Source organism: Pristiophorus japonicus, chromosome 13 (genome assembly GCF_044704955.1).
Source record: "Pristiophorus japonicus isolate sPriJap1 chromosome 13, sPriJap1.hap1, whole genome shotgun sequence".
Lineage (NCBI taxonomy): Eukaryota > Metazoa > Chordata > Chondrichthyes > Pristiophoridae > Pristiophorus > Pristiophorus japonicus.
Window position 1 is genome coordinate 156,748,049 of NC_091989.1, and position 22,852 is coordinate 156,770,900.

Consider the following 22,852-nt stretch of genomic DNA (forward strand, 5'->3'; position numbering starts at 1 on the left):
TTCAATAAGGCACGCAACCTTCTGTGTTCCAACAGTGTTTTGACTTTCTTTGACCCAGGTAAAAAGCTAGTTCTCACATGCGATGCGTCAGCGTATGAGGTCGGGTGCGTTTTGCAACATTTCAATAGTGCAGGCAAATTACAACCCATAGCTTATGCCTCCAGGTCACTTTCGCGGGCAGAGCGCGGGTACGGAATGGTAGAGAAGGAGGCGCTCGCGTGCGTGTACGGTGTCAAAAAGATGCACCAATACCTTTTTGGGGCCAAGTTCGCGTTAGAAACGTCCCTCCTATCCGAGAGCAAGGCAATAAACGCCAACGCCTCGGCGCAAATTTAACGGTGGGCACTCATGCTGGCGTCCTACGACTATACCATAAGGCACAGACCAGGCACAGACAACTGTGCCGACGCGCTCAGCAGGCTACCCCTGGCGACCACGGAAGAGTCTGACGAACAGGACTGTGAGATAGTCATGGCAATCAATGCCTTTGAGTCCACAGGTTCGCCCATGATGGCTCGCTAAATCAGAGCCTGGACGGCCAGCGACCCTACGTTATCCTTAGTAAAATGATGAGTCCTAACCGGTGACTGGGCAGAGGCTCGCGATGCCTGCCCCGAGGAATTAAAACACTTTCACAGGCGTATGCATGAGCTATCACTACAAGCAGACTGCCTGATGTGGGGCAGCCGAGTAGTCATGCCTCTGAGAAGCAGAGAGGCAGAGACGCATTTTTCCGGGAGCTCCACCGCGAGCACCCGGGAATCGTTCTCATGAAGGCCATAGCCAGATCCCACGTCTGGTGGCCTGGTATTGATGCGGACCTGGAGCTCTGTGTCCGAAAGTGCACCATTTGTGCCCAAATCAGCAATGCCCCCAGGGAGGCTCCACTGAGCCCCTGGCCCTGGCCTACCAAACCGTGGTCGCGGGTGCACATAGACTATGCGGGCCCATTCATGGGCAAAATGTTCCTCGTAGTTGTAGATGCATTTTCAAAGTGGATCAAATGCACCATTTTAAACTAGAGCACAACCTCCATCACTGTGGAGAGCCTCGCAACCATGTTTGCAACGCACGGAATCCCTGACATATTGGTCAGTGACAATGGTCCGTGCTTCACCAGCGCAGAATTCCAAGACTTTATAATTGACCACGGCATAAATCACGTCAAGACGGCACTGTTCAAGCCGGCCTCCAATGGCCAGGCGGAGAGAGCAGTGCAAATCATTAAACAAGGCATGCTTAAAATCCAAGGTCCCACGCTGCAGGGTTACCTGTCGCGACTGCTGCTGGCATTCAAATCTCGTCCACACTCACTGATTGGGATCCCCCCCCCACGCAACTGTTGATGAAAAGGACTTTAAAAACAAGGCTCTCATTAATCCTCCCAGACATGCACGAAATCATTGAGGCAAAGCGCCGCAAGCTGACTGAGTACTATGACAGAAATTCGAGGGGGAGATGGAATGAGATAGGGGACAAAGTGTTTGTTCTAAACTATGGCAGGGGTCCCAAATGGCTTGCAGGGACAGTAACGGGCAAGGAAGGAAACAGGCTACTGGTAGTACAAATGGACAATGGCAAAACCTGCCGGAGGCATGTAGACCAAGTCAAAAGCAGATTTACCAACAACACTGCGGAACCAGAGGCAGACTACAATGTGGAACTCGCACCACACCTGGTGGACAGACAGAGGGAACAACCTGAGGAAAGGGCAATCCCAAGACAGCCCAGGCGAGTCAACAACAATCACACCAATCGAAACAGACAGCCCAGGCGAGATACCAGCAACCACACCCAAAGAAAAACAGACACCAAGGCAAACAACTGAACTACAACTCAGACGCTCCACGCGAGAGCGTAGACCACCTGAGAGACTGAACCTATAAAGACAATAAGACCTTGGGGGAGGGTGATGTCATGAATCTTACATTATTATATATAACTGTATCCTAACATGCTATACATGACTGTAATAAGATATGACCTGTAACCACCAGCATAACTTACCACCAGGGGTGCACTTGCAAGAGACAGGTATATAAGGACAGGTCTCAGGCAAGTGCAGCATTCCAGAACTGTGAAATAAAGGTGCAGGTCCAGAGTGACCTTGACTTCACTACATGCCACGTGTGAATCTGTACTGAGGGGACAGGACTTTACAGACATCACTGTTGCTGTACTATGGAGAACCCTAGACTTGGTGCCAGAATCAAATTAATGTTGGCAAAGGTGAAATCGATGCCACAGAGATGAATAAATATCTGTGGGCAGCTTTCTTCGAGATCAGTGGCGAGCACCGTCTCTTCGCTGCAAAATCCGGGCCTATATAAAACATATAAATAGGCTAGTGCAGTACTGAGGGAGTGCTGCACTGTTGCAGGTGCCATCTTTTTGATGGGAATTTAAATCGAGCCCCTGTCTGCCCCCTCAGGTGGACATCAAAGATCCCTTGGCAATATTCGAAGAAAAGTAGGGGATTTTTCCTGGTGTCCTGGCCATTATTTATCCCTCAAGCAACACCACCAACACAGATTATCTGGTACTTTGTCTTACTGCTGTTTGTGGGAGCTTGCTGTGCACAAAATGGTTGCCGTTTCATTATATTACAGCAGTGACGACTACACTGCAAATTAACTGTGAAGTGCTTTGGGACATCCTAAGGATGTGAAAGGCACTAGATAAATGCAAGATCTTTCTATATAATTTGTGTATGTAAATACTTAGAGATGTGTTGCTCTCTGATTTCTCTTTGTTGCGGTAAAACAGGTGGTAATTCTGCTCAGTGGCTCAGAGGGACATAGTGACCCTCATTTCCTGACTGACTCTGAGAAACCTGTCTTTGAGAGAGGGGGAGTCGATGAATTCCTTCTTACTACGTTCTTCTCACTGGGGGATCTTCAGTCCATAAGATTATGGCATGACAACTCAGGATCCAGCCCTTCTTGGTAAGTGCCATTCATCATAATGTATTTATTCCTAAACTGGAGTCATTTAACTCTCTCAAAATATTTTGCAGCCCAGGTTCTGCATATCTATTTGTCAGCCAAACTGACAGCATTTGTTAGGCTCATAAGACCTATAACGATATAGAGGAACAAAACTAAAATAGGAGGAAGTATTGATCATCACATAAAGAAAACACGAACTGAAGTGTATCACAGAAGAATGAGGACTGAATTGAACAATGACAAATAGGTCACTGGAAGGGACCAGCATAAGATAATGATATCCTAGACAAGGTTAGGGTTCGATATCAGGTGTTGTTAAAGCACTGTTAGTTTGAGAAGTGCAGTGTAAGGTGAGACAACGTTGGATCATTAAATGGATTGGACTCTATCCAAATGGATAAAATATTGTTTGAATATAAGTAATTATATGCCACAAAGTGGTATGATTTGTATATATGAAAATAAAATATACTAGAATGATTTTTAAAGAGACACGGTATGATTTTTGTCTTAGGAAACAGTCCAATTCACAGGTAAGATTTCTATTATTGAAGATTCTGAAGAGAATTGACCAGGTAAATGCTAAGAGGTTGTTTCCCCTGGCTGAAGAATCTAGAACTAGGGGGCATAGCCTTAGGTTAAGGGGCCGGCCTTTTAAGACTGAAATGAGGAGGAATTTCTTCAATTAGAGGGTTGTGAATATTTGGAATTCTCTGCCCCGGGGATGTGGATGCTCATTCGTTGAGTACATTCAAGGTTGAGTAAATAGATTTTTGGACTCCAGAGGAATCGAGGGATATGGAGATCGGGAAGATAGGTGGAGTTGAGGCCGAAGATCAGCCATGATCTTATTGAATGGCGGAGTAGGCTCGAGGGGCTGTATGGCCTACTCCTGCTCCTATTTCTTATGTTCTTATGATTCAGGTTCTGTAGTTTTCTATTTTACTTGGTGTTCTGAGAATCAGGAAACTAGGAGACAAGAGGACTGATTTACCACTGGGATCATAGAATCATAGAATAGTTACAGCACAGAAGGAGGCCATTTGGCCCGCCGAGCTCATGCTGGCTCTCTGTACGAGCACCTCAGCCATCCCACTCCCTGCCCTTTCCCCGTAGCCCAGTACATTTTTCTCTTTCAGGTACTTATCCAACTCCCTTTTGAAAGACAAGGTTGAGCCTACCTCCATCACCCTTTCAGGCAGTGCATTCTAGATCCTAACCACTCGCTGCGTAAATTTTTTTTTTCTCATGACGCCTTTGGTTCTTTTGCCAATCACCTTAAATCTGTGTCCTCTGGTTCTTGACTCTTCTGCCGATGGGAACAGTTTCTCTCTAACTACTCTGTCCAGACCTCTCATGATTTTGAACACCTTTATTAAATCTCCTCTCAATCGCCTTGGTGAGGACACACCTTGAGTATTGTGTGCAGTTTTGGTCTCCTAATCTGAAGAAGGACATTCTTGCTATTGAGGGAGTGCAGCACAGGTTCACCAGACTGATTCCCAGGATGGCAGGACTGACATATTAAGAAAGACTGGATCGACTCGGCTTATATTCACTGGAACTTAGAAGAATGAGAGGGGATCTCATAGAAGCATGTAAAATTCTGACGGGATTGGACAGGTTAGATGTAGGAAGAATGTTCCTGATGTTGGGGAAGTCCAGAACCAGGGGTCACAGTTTAAGGATAAGGGGTAAGCCATATAGGACCAAGATGAGGAGAAATGTTTTCACCCAGAGAATTGTGAACCTGTGGAATTCTCTACCACAGAAAGTTGTTGAGGCCAGTTCGTTGGATATATTTAAAAGGGAGTTAGATGTGGCCCTTACGGCTAAAGGGATCAGGGGGTATGGAGAGAAGGCAGGAGTGGGGTACTGAAGTTGCATGATCAGCCATGATCATTTGAATGATGGTGCAGGCTCGAAAGGCCGAATGGCCTGCTCCTGCATCTATTTTCTATGCTTCTATGTTTCTCTGCATCAAGTAGAACAACCCCAGCTTCTCCAGTCTATTCACATAAATCTTTTCTGCACACTCCTTCACATCCTTCTTAAAGTGTGGTTCCCAGAATTGGACACAATACTCGAGTTGAGGCCGAACCAGTGTTTTATACAGGTTCATCGTAATTTGCACGCTTTTGTACTCTATACCTCTATTTATGAAGCCCAGGATCCCGTAAGCTTTTTTAAATGTTTTCTCAACCTGCCCTGCCATCTTCAATGATTTGTGCCCATATACCCCTAGGTCTCTCTGTTCCTGCACTCCCTTTAGGATTGTACCCTTTAGTTTATAATGCCTCTCCTCATTCTTTCTACCAAAATGTATCACTTCACACTTTTCTGCGTTCAATTTCATTTGCCACGTGTCCACCCATTCCACCAGCCTGTCTATGTCCTCTTGAAGTTAATAGTTGTGAAAGTTTTTTAAAAACTTTAAAACTCACCACCATGCATAGTAATGTTGCAGACCAGAAACACACCAGAGATTTAGCTGGTAGTGTCCTATATATCAAAATAGTTATAAGCCTTATTTTGGTCTTTCCTTAAAATAGAAAGCATTACATTCTTTAACTTGGAAATGACACAGCAGTATTATGATACAAATGCTTTATGTGTTTGTATCAAATTCCTCTGTACAGTCTGGTTCCTAAGTGAGTGGCTTTAACTATTAAAAAAAAAATATAAAAACAGATAGCAAGCGTTTCTATAGGTATATAAAAAGGAAAAGAGTGGCTAAAGTAAATGTTGGTCCCTTAGAGGACGAGACCGGGGAATTAGTAATGAGGAACATGGAGATGGCAGAAACTCTGAACAAATATTTTGTATCAGTCTTTACGGTAGAGGACACTAACAATATTCCGACAGTGAATAGCCAAGGGGCTATAGGGGAGGAGGAACTTAACACAATCATAATCACTAAGGAGGTGGTACTCAGTAAGATAATGGGACTAAAGGTAGTTAAATCCCCATGACCTGATGGCTTGCATCCTAGGGTCTTAAGATTGGCAGGGATTGTGGATACATTGGTTGTAATTTACCAAAATTCCCTGAATTCTGGGGAGGACCCAGCAGATTGGAAAACTGCAAATGTAACGCCCCTATTTAAAAAAGGAGGCAGACAAAAAGCAGAAAACTATAACCAGTTAGCCTAACATCTGTGGTTGGGAAAATGTTGGAGTCCATTATTAAAGAAGCAGTAGCAGGACATTTAGAAAAACAAAATTTGGTCAGGCAGAGTCAGCATGGATTTATGAAGGGGAGGTCATGTTTGACAAATTTGCTGGAGTTCTTCGAGGATGTAACAAACAGGGTGGATAAAGGGGATGTGATTTATTTGGGACTTCCAGAAGGCATTTGACAAGGTGTCACATAAAAGGTTACTGCACAAAATAAAAGTTCCTGGGGTTGGGGGTAATATATTAGCATGGATAGAGGATTGGCTAACTAACAGAAAACAGAGAGTCAAGATAAATGGTTCATTCTCTGGTTGGCAACCAGTAACTAGTGGGGTGCCGCAGGGATCAGTGCTGGGACCCCAACTATTTACAATCTATATTAACGACTTGGAAGAAGGGACTGAGTGTAACGTAGCCAAGTTAGCTGACGATACAAAGATGGGTGGAAAAGCAATGTGTGAGTTGGACACAAAAAATCTGCAAAAGGACATAGACAGGCTAAGTGAGCGGGCAAAAATTTGGCAGATGGAGTATAATGTTGGAAAGTATGAGACAGAAAAAAATCAAAGAGCAAGTTATTATTTAAATGATGAAAGATTGCAAAGTGCCACAGTACAGTGGGACCTGGGGGTACTTGTGCATGAAACACAAAAGGATAGTATGCAGGTACAGCAAGTGATCAGGAAGGCCAATGGAATCTTTGCCTTTATTGCAAAGGGGATGGAGTATAAAAGCAGGAAAGTCTTGCTACAGTTATATAAGGTATTGGTGAGGCCACACCTGGAATACTGCGTGCAGTTTTGGTTTCCATATTTACAAAAGGATATACTTGCTTTGGAGGCAGCTCAGAGAAGGTTCACTAGGTTGATTCCGGGAATGAGGGGGTTGACTTATGAGGAAAGGTTGAGTAGGTTGGGCCTCTACTCATTGGAATTCAGAAGAATGAGAGGTGATCTTATCGAAATGTATAAGATTATGAGGGGGCTTGACAAGCTGGATGCAGAGAGGATCTTTCCACTGATAGGGGAGACTAGAACTAGAGGGTATGATTTTAGAATAAGGAGCTGCCCATTTAAGACAGAGATGAGGAGAAATTTCTTCTCGCAGAGGGTTGTAAATCTGTGGAATTCGTTGCCTCAGAGAGCTGTGGAAGCTGGGACATTGAATAAATTTAAGACAGAAATAGACAGTTTCTAAAAAGATAAGGGGATAAGGGATTGTGGGGAGCGGGCGGGGAAGTGGGGCTAAGGCCATGATCAGATCAGCCATAATCTTATTGAATGGTGGAGCAGGCTCAAGGGACCATATGGCTTACTCCTGCTCCTATTTCTTATGTTCTTAACTGGGTTGTACATTTCACAGGTTGTACATTTCACAGGTTGTACATTTCAGTGGGTTGCACATGTCATCGTGTTAATCAAAATGCGTAATTCATTATGCAGGCAGTCTTCAATTTTTAGAGCTGTTTTCTTCCTTTTCTGCTTGATCCTGCAGTTTATGACCCACAGCTCTACTTAAACCTGCAGGTATGTAAATCGTGTGACTGTTCTGGATATTGAAGCAGGCCAGCAATGGCACTTCATCTGCAATTCATGGCTGGGAATCGACGTTGATGAAAACATACCAGACAAGATCGTCCTTGCAGCCTCTGATGAGGAACTGACGGGTTTCCAGTAATAAATAAAATACATTGGATTAGTGTGCTTTTTCTCTGTTCTTCCTAAATATCTGTGCTTTTTTGGTCTTTCATCTTTCTTTGCATAAGAACTTAAGAATTAGGAACAGGAGTAGGCCATCTAGCCCCTCGAGCCTGCTCCGCCATTCAACAAGATCATAGCTGATCTGGCCGTGGACTCAGTTCCACTTACCCGCCCACTCCCCGTAACCCTTAATTCCCTTATTGGTTAAAAATCTATCTATCTGTGATTTGAATACATTCAATGAGATAGCCTCAACTGCTTCCTTGGGCAGAGAATTCAACAGATTCACAACCCTCTGGGAGAAGAAATTCCTTCTCAACTCGGTTTTAAATTGGCTCCCCAGTATTTTGAGGCTGTGCCCCCTAGTTCTAGTCTCCCCCACCAGTGGAAACAACCTCTCTGCCTCTATCTTGTCTATCTCTTTCATTATTTTAAATGTTTCTATAAGATCACCCCTCATCCTTCTGAACTCCAACGAGTAAAGACCCAGTCTACTCAATCTATCATCATAAGGTAACCCCCTCATCTCCGGAATCAGCCTAGTGAATCGTCTCTGTACCCCCTCCAAAGCTAGTATATCCTTCCTTAAGTAAGGTGACCAAAACTGCACGCAGTCCTCCAGGTGCAGCCTCACCAATACCCTATACAGTTGCAGCCGGACCTCCCTGCTTTTGTACTCCATCCCTCTCGCAATGAAGGCCAACATTCCATTCGCCTTCCTGATTACCTGCTGCACCTGCAAACTAACTTTTTGGGATTCATGCACAAGGACCCCCAGGTCCCTCTGCACCGCAGCATGTTGTAATTTCTCCCCATTCAAATAATATTCCCTTTTACTGTTTTTTTTTCCAAGGTGGATGACCTCGCATTTTCCGACATTGTATTCCATCTGCCAAACCTTAGCCCATTCACTTAACCTATCTAAATCTCTTTGCAGCCTCTCTGTGTCCTCTACACAACCCACTTTCCCACTAATCTTTGTATCATCTGCAAATTTTGTTACACTACACTCTGTCCCCTCTTCCAGGTCATCTATGTATATTGTAAACAGTTGTGGTCCCAGCACTGATCCCTGTGGCACACCACTAACCACCAATTTCCAACCCGAAAAGGACCCATTTATCCCGACTCTCTGCTTTCTGTTAGCCAGCCAATTCTCGATCCATGCTAATACATTTCCTCTGACTCCGCGTACCTTTATCTTCTGCAGTAACCTTTTGTGTGGCACCTTATCGAATGCCTTTTGGAAATCTAAATACACCACATCCATTGGTACACCTCTATCCATCATGCTTGTTATATCCTCAAAGAATTCCAGTAAATTAGTTAAACATGATTTCCCCTTCATGAATCCATGTTGCATCTGCTTGATTGCACTATTCCTATCTCGATGTCCCGCTGTTTCTTCCTTAATGATAGCTTCAAGCATTTTCCCCACTACAGATGATAAACTAACCGGCCTATAGTTACCTGCCTTTTGTCTGCCCCCTTTTTCAAACAGAGGCGTTACATTAGCTGCTTTCCAATCCGATGGTACCTCCCCAGAGTCCAGAGAATTTTGGTAGATTATAACGAATGCACCTGCTATAACTTCCGCCATCTCTTTTAATACCTGGGATGCATTTCATCAAGACCAGGGGACTTGTCTACTTGAGTCCCATTAGCCTGTCCAGCACTACCCCCATAGGGATAGTGATTATCTCAAGGTCCTCCCTTCCCACATTCCCGTGACCAGCAATTTTTGGCATGGTTTTTGTGTCTTCCACTGTGAAGACCAAAGCAAAATAATTGTTTAATGTCTCAGCCATTTCCACATTTCCCATTATTAAATCCCCCTTCTCATCTTCTAAGGGACCAACATTTACTTTAGTCACTCTTTTCCGTTTTATATATCGGTAAAAAGCTTTTACTATCTGTTTTTATGTTTTGCGCAAGTTTACTTTCGTAATCTATCTTTCCTTTCTTTATTGCTTTCTTAGTCATTCTTTGCTGTCGTTTAAAATTTTCCCAATCTTCTAGTTTCCCACTAATCTTGGCCACCTTATACGCATTGGTTTTTAATTTGATACTCTCCTTTATTTCCTTGGTTATCCACGGCTGGTTATCCCTTCTCTTACCGCCCTTCTTTTTCACTGGAATATATTTTTGTTGAGCACTATGAAAGAGCTCCTTAAAAGTCCTCCACTGTTCCTCAATTGTGCTACCATTTAGTCTGTGTTCCCAGTCTACTTTAGCCAACTCTGCCCTCATCCCACTGTAGTTCCCGTTATTTAAGCATAGTACGCTCGTTTGAGACACTACTTCCTCACCCTCAATCTGTATTACAAATTCAACCATACTGATCACTCATTCCGAGAGGATCTTTTACTCGGAGATCGTTTGTTATTCCTGTCTCATTACACAGGCTGAAATAAGAATTACTTTAAAAGTGGCTGCACTGCTAAAAGTCATAATGCAACTTTGGGGTTTATATCGAGAGGATACAAAAAGCAAAGATGTTACGATGCTCCGTACAAAATGATAGGCCACATCTAGAGTACTGGTTGCAGACAACTTTAGCTCTCCCCATAGCTGTGAAGTTCACCACAGAACTAAGCTTTTATGTAGACGGAGTCTTCTAAGCCACTGCTTAAGTGACAGATCAGCTAGCCTGCTGTCCATAGATGTATCAAGCAAGTGACAGGTGCCACCTTTGCAAGCAACAACACCTTTATCACTTTTCTTGTGAAAAGATAGCAACAATTGGACAAAGCACAGAATTATTACCAGGCGGTAAGATTCCCAAGAGTGCAGAACTTTGTAGATGGCACCCATGTGACTGACCTACCTCCCTCCTTGTGTGAGCCCATTGTAATGTGACATGCATGTAGTTTCTGGTGGAGGTATTGGTTCAAAGCACATCTTACAAGATCTATGTGTGACTGTACAGCTATTTCAATGTGACACACAAAGTTCTAGGGTTTGGGTGTACCAATTGTAGTAAAGTGTATCAATATAATGATTTTTTTTCCACAATGCTTATACATACAACTTTCATCTCTGAAACACTTGAATTCGTACTCTGGTGCTCTAAACACAAAAATTTATCACAGAAAATGTCACCCATTCTTTAAACATATAATCCTGCTTGTTTGTACGTGCTAGACAATGTTACATTATACTCTAGGGGCAATAAATAATTAATTCATGTTGCCGTTTCCTTGTTTCTATATTCCAGAAACCTGTTCTTCATGAAGACAGCTGAAAGCCTGACGGATGAACATATCTGGTTTTCAGTGGTTGAGCGCCCCCCAAGAAGTTCCTTCACCCGAGTTCAACGAGTTTCCTGCTGCTTTTCTCTTCTCCTCGGATCAATGCTGACCAACATCATGTTCTGGGGCACATCACCCGATGAGTCACTGGAGCACACGACACTGGGTAGCAGTAATAATAGAATAAGTATTTTGCTGATTTATGAATTATTAGATTTCTGAATGGAAAAATTCTCTTAGAAATCAAAGAGACCAAACTTTAAAATATAATTAATAGGTATTGTAACATTTTTACTTTTACATTTCAAGGAAGTTTGTCATAATTTGATGGAAATGTAGCATTGTTAAAGGATGCACATATTTGGAATTAAGTCTGAGACTACAGACGCGAGCCTTGTTATGAAACCGGCCGGCCTGGCAGAAACATGGCAGTATTGGTTCGATAATGGTGTTGAATCGCTTACCGCCCTGATTACACTGACACTCTGGCTGCTGCCATCTTCATTTCAGACCTCAACTGTAATGGGTGGTCATTTCAAAACATGGCACCAAATCTTTTGTGATTTCATTTTTGTAGGGCCAGGAGGAGCTTAAATACTGGGCTGTGCAAAATACTGTGGATTGTTGCCGCCTTGCACCCACCCAATCCCCTGCCCCCAGGCCTACATGTCTGCCAGCTGGTGCACCTTTGTCTTTTATTGCAGGTCTCCAGAGTGCTTCTCCAACCTGTGAAACCTCCTTAAATACCTGTGCTCCCAAGGGATTATGGGATCCCTTGGGACTCCAGGGGATGAGCCCTCTGGTGGCTGTACAGAGTAAATACAAGTCCACATATATAACACAAACCAAGCAGTAGTCATCCACTGGCCAACCAGTGAGCTGCAGGGGAGCCTGTTCAAGGAGTGCCGCTTGTCTTAGCCATGCTAATAAGACTCAAGCCTCAAAATCTCTCTCCGCTGGTCCAACTGGTGGGTGGCTGGCCTGCTCTCCTGGGCAACCACCCAAAGGTCAAAATCGATCCCTCAGTGCATCTGATGTGGCATAAATATATAATAATTATAGCACTATGGTTAAATTAGATATGTGGAAGTTGATTGAGAAGAATTCTGAGGAATTCAAAGTAGTTCAAATGTGATAAGAGAAAAGAACAGGAAACTAGTCATTTGTTGGGATAAATGTTGTAAGGCTGTATTGGCGGCTTGGAGTTTCACTACTGATTGCTGCAGGGTTTAAACCCAATTCGCTAAGTGATGCACTTTGCATCATACACTTTTGCGGACACAGCAGGCACTTGCAAGCTTCATTTATGTGTTATATTTAAAGAATGAGGTCCCGTGCTAAACCATGACTTTGGGAAGGCTCTGCCTATGCTGCATTCCTCTGCCATATAAAATGAGCACATTGGCATCCTGGACTTTCCTAATGTCATCATAGGGAATCTCCTGCTCCTTCCCAAAGTAAGGTACTCAAAACTGGACACAATATTCTAACTGTGTGTCTTCAGCACTTCACAAGCTAGTCTGTCACAGAGTTGTATCATCTGCTAGAGGATGACCTTCTGACAATATCTGGAACAGGGATTTGTCTGTGACAAAAAGTATACTTTTTTCTTTGATGTTTCAAGTTATTGAGCTTTTATCTTTCTCTTACGGTACGTATGAGGTTAAAAACCAGGTTCACGCACAGAAAACGATTCATTTTATTGCTATGTTTGGTAGCTTGTAACCTTACCCATGGTTCACTCGACAGTTTATTCTGCTGCTTTCCGAAATTGAGGAAGATCACTTGATACAACCAGTAAGCTGAAATACAATGATGAAGATTTTCTCTTCGATCCCTGGACTTGCTAGAAATTATCCCGATAAAGGGATGATAAAAGCATACGCTGGTTTATAAGGAGTGAGGGCTTGGCTATGGGAGTGGACTGGGACACTGAACACGAGAAAAATATTTGAAATATACCCCAAAATTTAACAGGCTCTTCCGATAAAAGTAACCACAGGATGAACTTTCCAAGCTAATACAGGGAACATCTGTCATATCAGGCAGTGTGCAGTGCACACAAAGATATCAAGGAAGTGTTCATTGTTATGTTTGCAAGGGGTAACATTCATTACTTTTCCTGTGGAAAGAAGTCACCAAATAGGACACAGTGCTTCACTGGGGGGCGGGTTCTCTTGCGTACAAGGTGTTAAAGATGATAATCCGGTCGTCATTTTGAAAAATTGGGGCTGTTATATAAAAATAACATTGTTATTTTTCAATTAAAGAACTGTTGTTTGTAAGGGTACTGATTCCAACGGTTGGAATTTATTCCTGTGTAATGATGTGATCCTTTCATTCTTTACTTCAGCAGAATACAGTTTCTTCCTGCAGGAGTTGATGATTGGGATTGAGAGTGCCTTCATCATGTTTCCTATCAACCTGGGAATTGTACAGATTTTCAGGTTTGTCCGTCCCAGGCCAGATCAGACAAAGACACTGAAATATAAAAGAGCTCAGAACTCCTTGCCCACCAGCTTCCCTGCACATCCCCTTACTCCAGAGTCTCTCCTGCAGGTCAGCATTTCCTTTCCTACTTCCTGGAGAAGAATTTTTGTACTTTTCCAAAAATAAAACATGTTCTAAAATGTATTTTTTTTATTAGAGTATACCGCAGATATAAAATTATTGATGTGCAATTAATATATCATTTACAGAGTTACCATGTAGTTGCAAGTAACATTTGTAGTCACAGAGTAGATTTCAGAGCATCAAAATGGAGTCATCGGCGTGAAGAGGACCACGTGCCAGTAACAGAGATTGCTTGATTTTCCTCCCATTTAAGTTAATGGGAAAAAATCCGGTCAGAAGTGGGGATGTTCACTGATGATTGCACAGTGTTCAGTTCCATTTGTAACTCCTCAGAAAATGAAGCAGTTCATGCCCACATGTAGCAAGACTTGAACAACATTCAGACTTGGGCTGATAAGTGACTAGGAACATTTGCACCACACAAGTGCCAGGCAATGACTATCTCCAACAAGTGAGAGTCTAACCACTGCCCCTTGATATTCAGCAGCATTACCATCACCGAATCCCCCACCATCAACATCCTGGGGATCACCATTGACAAGAAACTTAAATGGACCAATCACATAAATACTGTGGCAACAAGAATGGGTCAGAGGCTGGGTATTCTGTGATGAGTGTCTCATCTCCTGACTCCCCAAAGCGTTTTCACCATCTACAAGGCACAAGTCAAGACTGTGATGGAATGCTCTCCAATTGCCTGGATGCAGCTCCAACAACACTCAAGAAGCTCGACATAATCCAGGACAAAGTAGCCCGCTTGATCGGCACCCCATCCACCACCTTCAACATTCACTCCCTCCACCACCGGCGCAGTGTTTACCATCTACAAGATGCACAGCAGCAACTCACCAAGGCTTCTTCGGCAGCACCTCCCAAACCCGTAACTTCTACCACCTAGAAGGACAAGGGCAGCAGGTGCATGGGAGCACCTTCACCTGCAAGTTCCCCTCCAAGTCACACACCATCCTGACTTGGAAGTATATTGCCGTTCCTTCATCGTCGCTAGGTCTAAATCCTGGAACTCCCTCCCTAACAGCATTGTGGGAGTATCTTCACCACAAGGACTGCAGCGGTTCAAGAAGGTGGCTCACCACCACCTTCTCAAGGGCAATTAAGGATGGGCAATATGTGCTGGCCTTACCAGTAACATCCACATCTCATGAACAAATTTTAAAAAATAACGTGCAATAACTTAATAACATATATTTGGAAGATGTTAGATAAAATACTTGGAAAAGTCATGTAATATTCAAACTATTCTCTGAACTCCAGCTTTTTATCCTCCAGCTAGGATTTTGCCTGTTGCAATGGCAGTTTTGGATGACTGCATGAAACTAAGCAAACTGATGTTCCTGCTACCACTGTACTCTGCCCGTCTAATATCAAAGGCTACTTAGCACAGGTTGCATTTTTGTCACCATCAGAAGTTAAAATAAGGCCGCTTCTTGTTTAGAGCTCTGACACATTCTTAGCTGGTACAACTATATCCTGAACAGGGCGCCTCAAAATAAATGATATATAAGTGAAAACCATTTACAGTTTGTTATAATGCGGTGGATTTCCTCTTATCGTGCTCGGATGTAGCGTATCTGCTGGGCAGAGCTTATAGAGGACAATGGGTGGAGAGGATCCCATGCCCGTAACGGAATTTGCTTGATTTTCCTCCCATTTAAATTAATGGCCATAAAATCAGGTGGACGCCATTGAGGTGCAGGATCCTCCGTGGCTGATTTCCCTCCACATGCTCCACCCAGCCGGTTCTCTGTGCCTAAGTACAAAGGGAAATCTCCATTAGTATGTCACATCTGTTCCACCAAATGACACTGTGTTCCTTACCTTACATCTAGGACATTAAGAGGATCATCAACCTTGTCTACAGGACACTGAAGGATGGTGTACCAGCACTAGAAGAGGAAGCCAATAATGCCAGTGATATCAATCAGCTTTTAGTCATATTCGCCAATATTCTTCAGATTAGTATGGAGGAACAGAAGAAAAGTGAGAAGGAAAATACTACCATTCCTGTCGAAGGTAAAGGCAATTGCTTCTTTACAACACAGTGGGGTTGAAATTCGGTTGAAACTCCACCCGTAGGCACTGGAGAGGGGCGGCTAAAGGGCGGCAAAGAACTTACCGCCGGAGGGAAGCGGGTTCCTGGCCTCTGGAGAAATTTAGTTGGGTGTTGGGGGCGATGCCGAGAGGTACCACTGTGCGCTATACCACCATCATCGAGCGGCTGTGAAATTAGGTAGGTATGGTGCCGTACCAGCAGGCGTTTGTACTGACTGGAAAAGCTGTCGGTACATCGGGGATCCCAGGGCGGTATCGTCCAGCGGTCAAGGTAAGTTGTTATCTTTAATTTTTTTCAGCATTTATGTATTAATGGCACCAGTGGGGAAGTGTGGGTGTGGGTCAGAGGAATTTTCGGAAACTGTTTTTTTCAGTTTTTTTTCAACTCACGTGCTGGCAGCCTACCGTCGGGAAATTCAGTCGGCCTCCTGAGCTACCGCTCCATTGGCACCCGAGGACGAGCGTACAACGCCACTTTTAGCGCTGCTGTCTCAGCTTTGGGCTGAAAAACTGAATTTGGCAGTTTGAGGCGGTGATTACCGCCTGGCGGTAAAATCACCCATCAGGTGGTGGTACCACATCAAATGGTGGTACCGAATTTCGATCCCAGTATCTCATTGATATCTTGGTATTTATGTACACAGTGCATTTTTCAGAACTTTGAAAGAGTTTTGTAATGATAGTTATCATTTTTCTTTGTTGGAACAATATATTTTCCTCTTGTTCAGCCAGTAAGTGGGAGCTACTAAACAGATATTCTATTTGGATACATTAGGAAATTACTTAAGAATAATGACGAGGTGACCTCATCCAGAAACCAATGTGTGACGTATATAAGAAAAGACAGGAATGACAGAAATTATTCTAACCACATTGTTTTCCTCTTGTTCAGCCAGCAAGTGGGAGCTACTAAACAGATTGATGTTGCAAACATACGATGTGTCTGTCAGCTTCTGAAGGAGTTCTGGCTCGAACTTCAACCTGTTCATTCAGATGCTGACCACCCTGCTGTGCAATTTCAGGATTGTCTGTTCTTATTTCAGATTTTCATCATTTGTAATTTAGCCTTGCAGTTGTTTTGCTTTTGCCAAACGGGGCAGTTAATGTGCTGCAGGAAATTACATGCCACTCGACTAAAGTCTTAATCTTGGCATTGTCACTAAGGATAGGAAGTTCTGGTTAAAATTATTTTCTGGACTAATAAGTTCAGAAAGGCAAAATAGTGAATGCCTAGCTGAAAGACACTTGATGGACAGCATTTGGTCTATGATGTCAACGGCAATGTCGGATCAAAATAGTTTATAGAGCAAAGAAAATAGGTTTTACATTTACTCTTTCAGGAAATCCCACAACTGATTTGCAGAATCAAAGAGCTGAAAATCAACAACGCTGCCTGTGGACATTAGTGCAACAAGTGGAAGAGAATTTAAATCGGATGGGTGTAAGCAAATTCCAGAATCCTTACAGTCAAATACATGCTGTCGATCAGGTGCAGAAAATTATGTATTTCCTGAGAAGTTCCCCTCAGTTCAAGGATACAACTTATGAAAGGTACCGGTGGCCATATTTTGTTATTTGCGAAATGTTAACTTAAAGCTTGGCATTCAGCGAGGACTGTACTCACAATTGAAAGCGTGGCCTTAAAATAAATATTTTATATCTTCACATTTTGGGATGATGGGAATAGAAGTATTTTAGAAACATCTAAAAATATGGCCCCGAACTTGGTGGAAGCTAAGTTCCGCCCAAAGGACCGCTGAAATCCCGACGGTACTTTGGGCGGGAGTTTCGTGGAAAAGTCCTGGAAAAACCACCCAGCGGCAAAAAAGCGACTTATGCCCTCAATCTGGGTGACAGGGGGCGGGAGATCCCAATCTTGATGGCAAATGCAATCCTCGGCAAAGTGACGCCGAGGATTGAGTTGGGCCCAGGGAGGGGGGAGCAGATAAAAATAAAAATGTATAACAAATAATAAAAAAAACACTGGAATACCTTCAGGGGGCCCCATCCACCTGAATCACTGGAAAAAAATAAAGAAAAGACGTTTATTAACCTTTTTTTGCAGGTCTTCATATTTACCGTTGAGGTTAGACCTGCCTCCATGTGGCGGTCCTTTCCCCTGCTGCAGCGGACTTCCGCCCGGATCAAACTGGCAGCTCGGCGGGCGGGAGGACACTTACGTGAGTTGCACGTCAGCGGGCGGTCCCCAGCGGTCTTCCCTCCCCATGGGAGGTCTCCACCAAACTCGTTCGGAGGGGAGACCGCTCAGAAAACTTGGGGGCAACGGGCGGTGAGTGCACCAAGTTCGGCCCCATTGGTCGTTAATTCAGATTGGACACATGTAAGGTGTTGAATTAATGTACCTTATATTTAATGCCATAAGTAGATAATGTGAAATGCAGTGATGCCTTTTTCCTATTAGATAACACCTTCGGGATAAGATTTCTGTTGCACTCCTTGGCAAGCACTGGGGATATATATCGCATTATCTATTAAAGTTAATAGACTGAAAATTGCTGACAAAGATGGTGCAATTGTTTGATAAACATTTCTGGTATGTGTCAAGGAGCAACATTAAATAATGTTTACTTCTTCGAGCCGGCAATTCACATCGCTTCAAAAAAATAATAGCTGTTATTGGTTGCTCTCCTGTGATCTTACTCACGGATAATTTGGGGTCTGGAGTATAGTTGTGGGGTTTAACTGCTAAGAGATAGGTTTGTATAACTTGGCCTGTCTGCTTAAGACCACTATTTAAGTATTTCCTGTGGTGAAGTGATTGAAGTAGGTGTATTGAGAGCAATTAGAGGCTAATTGCTGAGAGACATTTCTGTAGATTGGCAGCAGCTAGTAAATCTCAGCTCCTGCTCTTGAGGAGAGATCAGATTATCAAAGTTAAAAAGAAACAGGAGGAAATAATTCACTTTTTTACTCTTTTTTTAAAATGATGACACTAAAATGTGACATGCTTAGATGCACAAGATAGATAAAGCACACAATGTGTCCTTCCACAGCAAAATAACCACATGGCAAATACAAAGCTGTATTTTGGCAATCAAAAGTAATTCTTCTCAAATACAATGACTGTTATTTTCGATTGATAAAGGTAATCATTGTGCTTCCAAAGGTGATAACATGACTAAAGATAATGTCATGACTAGAGACAATGACAATCTTTTTAGTGACAATTGCAGGGCATTTCCTTGGAGCTGCTCCCACTCCACTGCTGTAATTGATTTATTTCAAGTGTACCCTGTACTAGTATACTGTTTAAGTCACGGGAGAAAGATCATTTTAAGCAGTGTGTGAGGCCCCGAACTCGGTGGACCCACTGCCCGCTGCCGCCGAGTTTTCTGGGCGGTCTCCCCTCTGAGCGAGTTTGATGGCAGCCTCCCGACGGCGGGGAGGGAAGACCGCTGGGGACCGCCCGCTGGCACTTAACTCAAGTAAGTGTCCTCCCGCCCGTCGAGCTGCCAGTTTGGTCCGGGCGGGAGTCCGCTGCAGCAGGAGGAAGGACCGTCGCGTGGAGGCGGGTCTAACCTCAACGGTAACTAAGAAGACCTGCAAAAAAAAGGTTAGTAAACTTCTTTGCTTTTTTTTTCTCTAGCGCTTCAGGTGGTTAGGGTCCCCTGAAGGTTTTTCCAGTCGATTCATTTTATTGTTTGAAAATTTAAAATTTAAATGTTTAGCCCCATCCCTGGGCCTGACTCAATCCTCAGCGATACTTTGCCGAGGATTACATTTGGCGCTGATATTGGGAGGTCCCGTCTGCTGCTGCCGTGATTCATGGCGTAAGTCTTTTTGCCGCCCGGCGGTCTTTCCCGGACTTTTCCACGAATCTGCCGCCCAAGGTACCATCACAAGGTACCGTCGGGTATCTCAGCGGTCCTTTGGGTGGCACTTGGGCGGGGCTTAGCTTCCACCAAGTTCGGGGCCTGTGTGTCTGATTTGCATTTTGTGACTCTGACTCAATATATTTGAAAATATATCCTACTTTTTACTGACTATATTGCAATTACTGGCAATTGATCAGAATATTGAGTGGATTTCCAAAAACCCTTTCTTCCATAACATTTGTAAAATGTGTCTTTCATCAAGCACCTGATTTTAGGATTAAAACCCAATAACTATCACCCGAGAGCTGAATTCCAAAATAAGCATTGAACCTGGTTTAGTATCAGCATATTGTAGTTCTCCCACACAGCTGCCTTTTTTTTTTTGGTTGGTGCAAAGGGAACTTCAGTATCTCTCTGTACCGGTGAGCAGCATCGACCTAGAGTCCATTACCTGCACCACATACAGAGGCTGAGTGAAGTCCCATGGGGCGGGGGGAGGCATTAATAATACTGCTAATAATGCATGCCAACTCCTTTTAGTGGTATACTTTGTGAAGACATTTCAAGTGCCATTTGCTTACTTATATATTTTATTTGTTACCTCTCTTTCCTCTTTCAAGACGCACCTTAAAACATATCTCTTTGACTAAGCTTTTGGTCACCTGCGCTAATTTTTACTTTTGCGGCTCGGTGTCAAATTTTCTGTGACGCGTCTTGGTTTGCCCAAATTTAAATCCAAACTTCTGTTCATTGTTAGTTAAGGGTATCGAGGGATATGGAGCTAAGGTGGGTAAATGGAGTTGAGGTACAGATCAGCCATGGTCGAATTAAATGATGGCGCAGGCTCGAGGGGCTGAATCGTCTATTCCTGTTCCTATCTTCCTATTAAGAACATTTGATTTTACCGTTGATCCAAAAGCAATACACTTTCTTACAGCTGATTTCAGCTGACCTTTTTTCACTCAAATTCATGAAAAAAAAAATCATACCTGAATATCAGAAGGTCTACTTATCAAGTCCAATCAAGAAACACACAGCACCGTGTGACATTTTATCATTTGCAATATCTTTATTACTGAAAAAAGTAAAAATGTAATCTCATTTTTATTCAAATATTTTTTGTGACAGAAATACTACAGAGCTGTCCAAGGGATTAAACAGGGTATCAGCTCATCCTAACATCCAGAAGGACGAGGTTAGGCAGAGGTGCTTTGGCGAGCTCCCTTGGTGGTTTGTGTACATTGCTTGGTTCCTGGTGATTGTAACGAGTGCTACATCTGCCTTCTTCACCATATTGTATGGACTGCAGTATGGTAAAGCCCAGTCTATCAAGTGGCTAATCTCCATGGCAACAGCCCTGTTCCAAAGTGTGTTTATTCTGCAGCCAGTAAAGGTAATGTATGGACTACTACTACTAAATTCCCATCTGTCGGCTCAACAGCGATGATGGGGCCGAAAACACATGGACTGCAATTATAAAATGCTTTAACTATAATTAGTGTGAACCTAAACTGCATATAAGACAGGGATAATAAGCTGTGAAAAGTAGTTTATTCAAAGTCTTTGTAGCATAGCAGTTTGATGTATGCCATGAGTTAGCACCAGGCTTTTCGTAGGAAGTTCCTCACTTTGCAAGCTCAGATAAGTTATTGTAAAGATGCCACAGGAGGTTGAGACAATCCGTAGGTGATGTATCATGGATTGCCCTTCCAAAACTGTGCAGCTGGGGGACAGTCATAAAGCATCAAGAGCAGAAAATGGGGAACACATTAGAGGCCTTTCCAGCATCGAAGCCAATACACTTTGTGAGGAGGATCTTCTCTCTCTTGGGCAGTAACAGAATAGTTGCAACATATATATCATGATGGTGTCACATGTAAGCTATTTTAAAGTATGATTTATATATTTACAATGCAAATTCTGTCATTGTTTTATGTGATTACAAATGATTACAACAATGGTTTACCTGCTGGTTTTCAGAAGCAACTGTGGCCATTTAAATGCCACGGGTACATTTTTTAAGGAGCCGGCCTATGTTTGCAGTATTGTAATCTCTGACTTGGTTATTCTGAGATTTCAGATGCACTTGACAGTGCATGTTTCAAGTAATATTTTATTCTTTCTTTATGATGTTGTGAAAGTAGGAAGGAAAATGACCCCTTTCATTAAGAAAATTTATAACCATTAGTTTCAAAAATAACATTGAGTGATTTAAGTGACTGAACATATTTAGTGGCTATGTTTAAAAACAAATTGAATTTTATTTGGCTAATATTGCTCTCCTTTCATCTGCGACACCTTTTGTTTTGAAGGTTTTATGTGTTGCTGCCTTTATCGCTTTATTTGTGAGGAAAGTAGATCATCATGATGGTGAACAGACATTCCACCTGACATCAGGTATAAGTGTAGAGTTTTAAAATTACAATATTGTCAGGGATTAACTCACGCAGACAGTCTTTACAGGTACTGGTGCAGGAAGGAAGTGGATCTACATTGGTAACTATTAGAGGTTTAGGATCTTGCGTTCAATATTCTCTTGGGTACATCTTTGCTAGTCACTCCACTCCCATATGCATTACATTTATCAGTGTGATCATACTGCCCAATATCTAACAATATGATTCTGAACCCCGAGTGTGTAACTATAGTATGCCCTTGTGATCTGATCCGGATACTCGTGTCGTCCGCATGCGTTCCACTTTCATTTGTTTGAAGGCAAATTGAGAAAACACTTGGTAAGACTCACTGAGCTAGAAATTCACCACCGTAACGATGGATTTAGTTCCATTTTTTGGAGCTAAATAAATTTACGGCCATTTTGCTAGTTTCTCCAGTGGTGTAATGCCGTCCTTAAAAAAAAATAATGTGACGTCACTCGGGGTCAAACCCAACAATAATGCGGTTTTTGAGCGTTTCCCCAATAAGGACATTTTTAAGGACAGTGATAATTACCGATTTGAAAAAGCTTGCCTTACTTGGTCAAGTCGGATCGAAATCAGCGCTAACAGCGCCACCTTGGAAAATGGAGCTTCTTTGGAGCGGGTTTATACTGCGTTTTTAGGGACTTAAGGAGATTTAAGGGCATTTAAGGACCTTTAAAGAATGGGCGCTATTCTATCTTTGTCAGATGTGGTGAGTGCTTATGTTATCCTGGATTATCATAGAAGAAGGCTTATTCGACAGCATTATCATGAGATACTACATAAGTTTGATCTCGATGAAAAAAATAATTTGTAGTTTATTAAACATTTGTACACTTGTACTTAACTTTAATTAAAACAATTATATTAAACTTTA

General features: G+C 42.9%; 1 protein-coding gene across 1 annotated transcript in view; it reads left to right on the forward strand.

Moving 5' to 3' along the window:
• The window catches only part of LOC139278207 (polycystin-1-like protein 2), a 159,534-nt gene that overhangs the window by 99,687 nt on the left and 36,995 nt on the right, over window positions 1–22,852 (forward strand). The window contains exons 17-24 of the mRNA XM_070896855.1: window positions 2,767–2,945; window positions 7,651–7,797; window positions 11,042–11,241; window positions 13,429–13,634; window positions 15,497–15,680; window positions 17,060–17,270; window positions 20,684–20,948; window positions 21,868–21,952. Coding sequence (XP_070752956.1) covers window positions 2,767–2,945; window positions 7,651–7,797; window positions 11,042–11,241; window positions 13,429–13,634; window positions 15,497–15,680; window positions 17,060–17,270; window positions 20,684–20,948; window positions 21,868–21,952 — 1,477 coding nt within the window. The remainder of the gene's footprint in view (window positions 1–2,766; window positions 2,946–7,650; window positions 7,798–11,041; window positions 11,242–13,428; window positions 13,635–15,496; window positions 15,681–17,059; window positions 17,271–20,683; window positions 20,949–21,867; window positions 21,953–22,852) is intronic.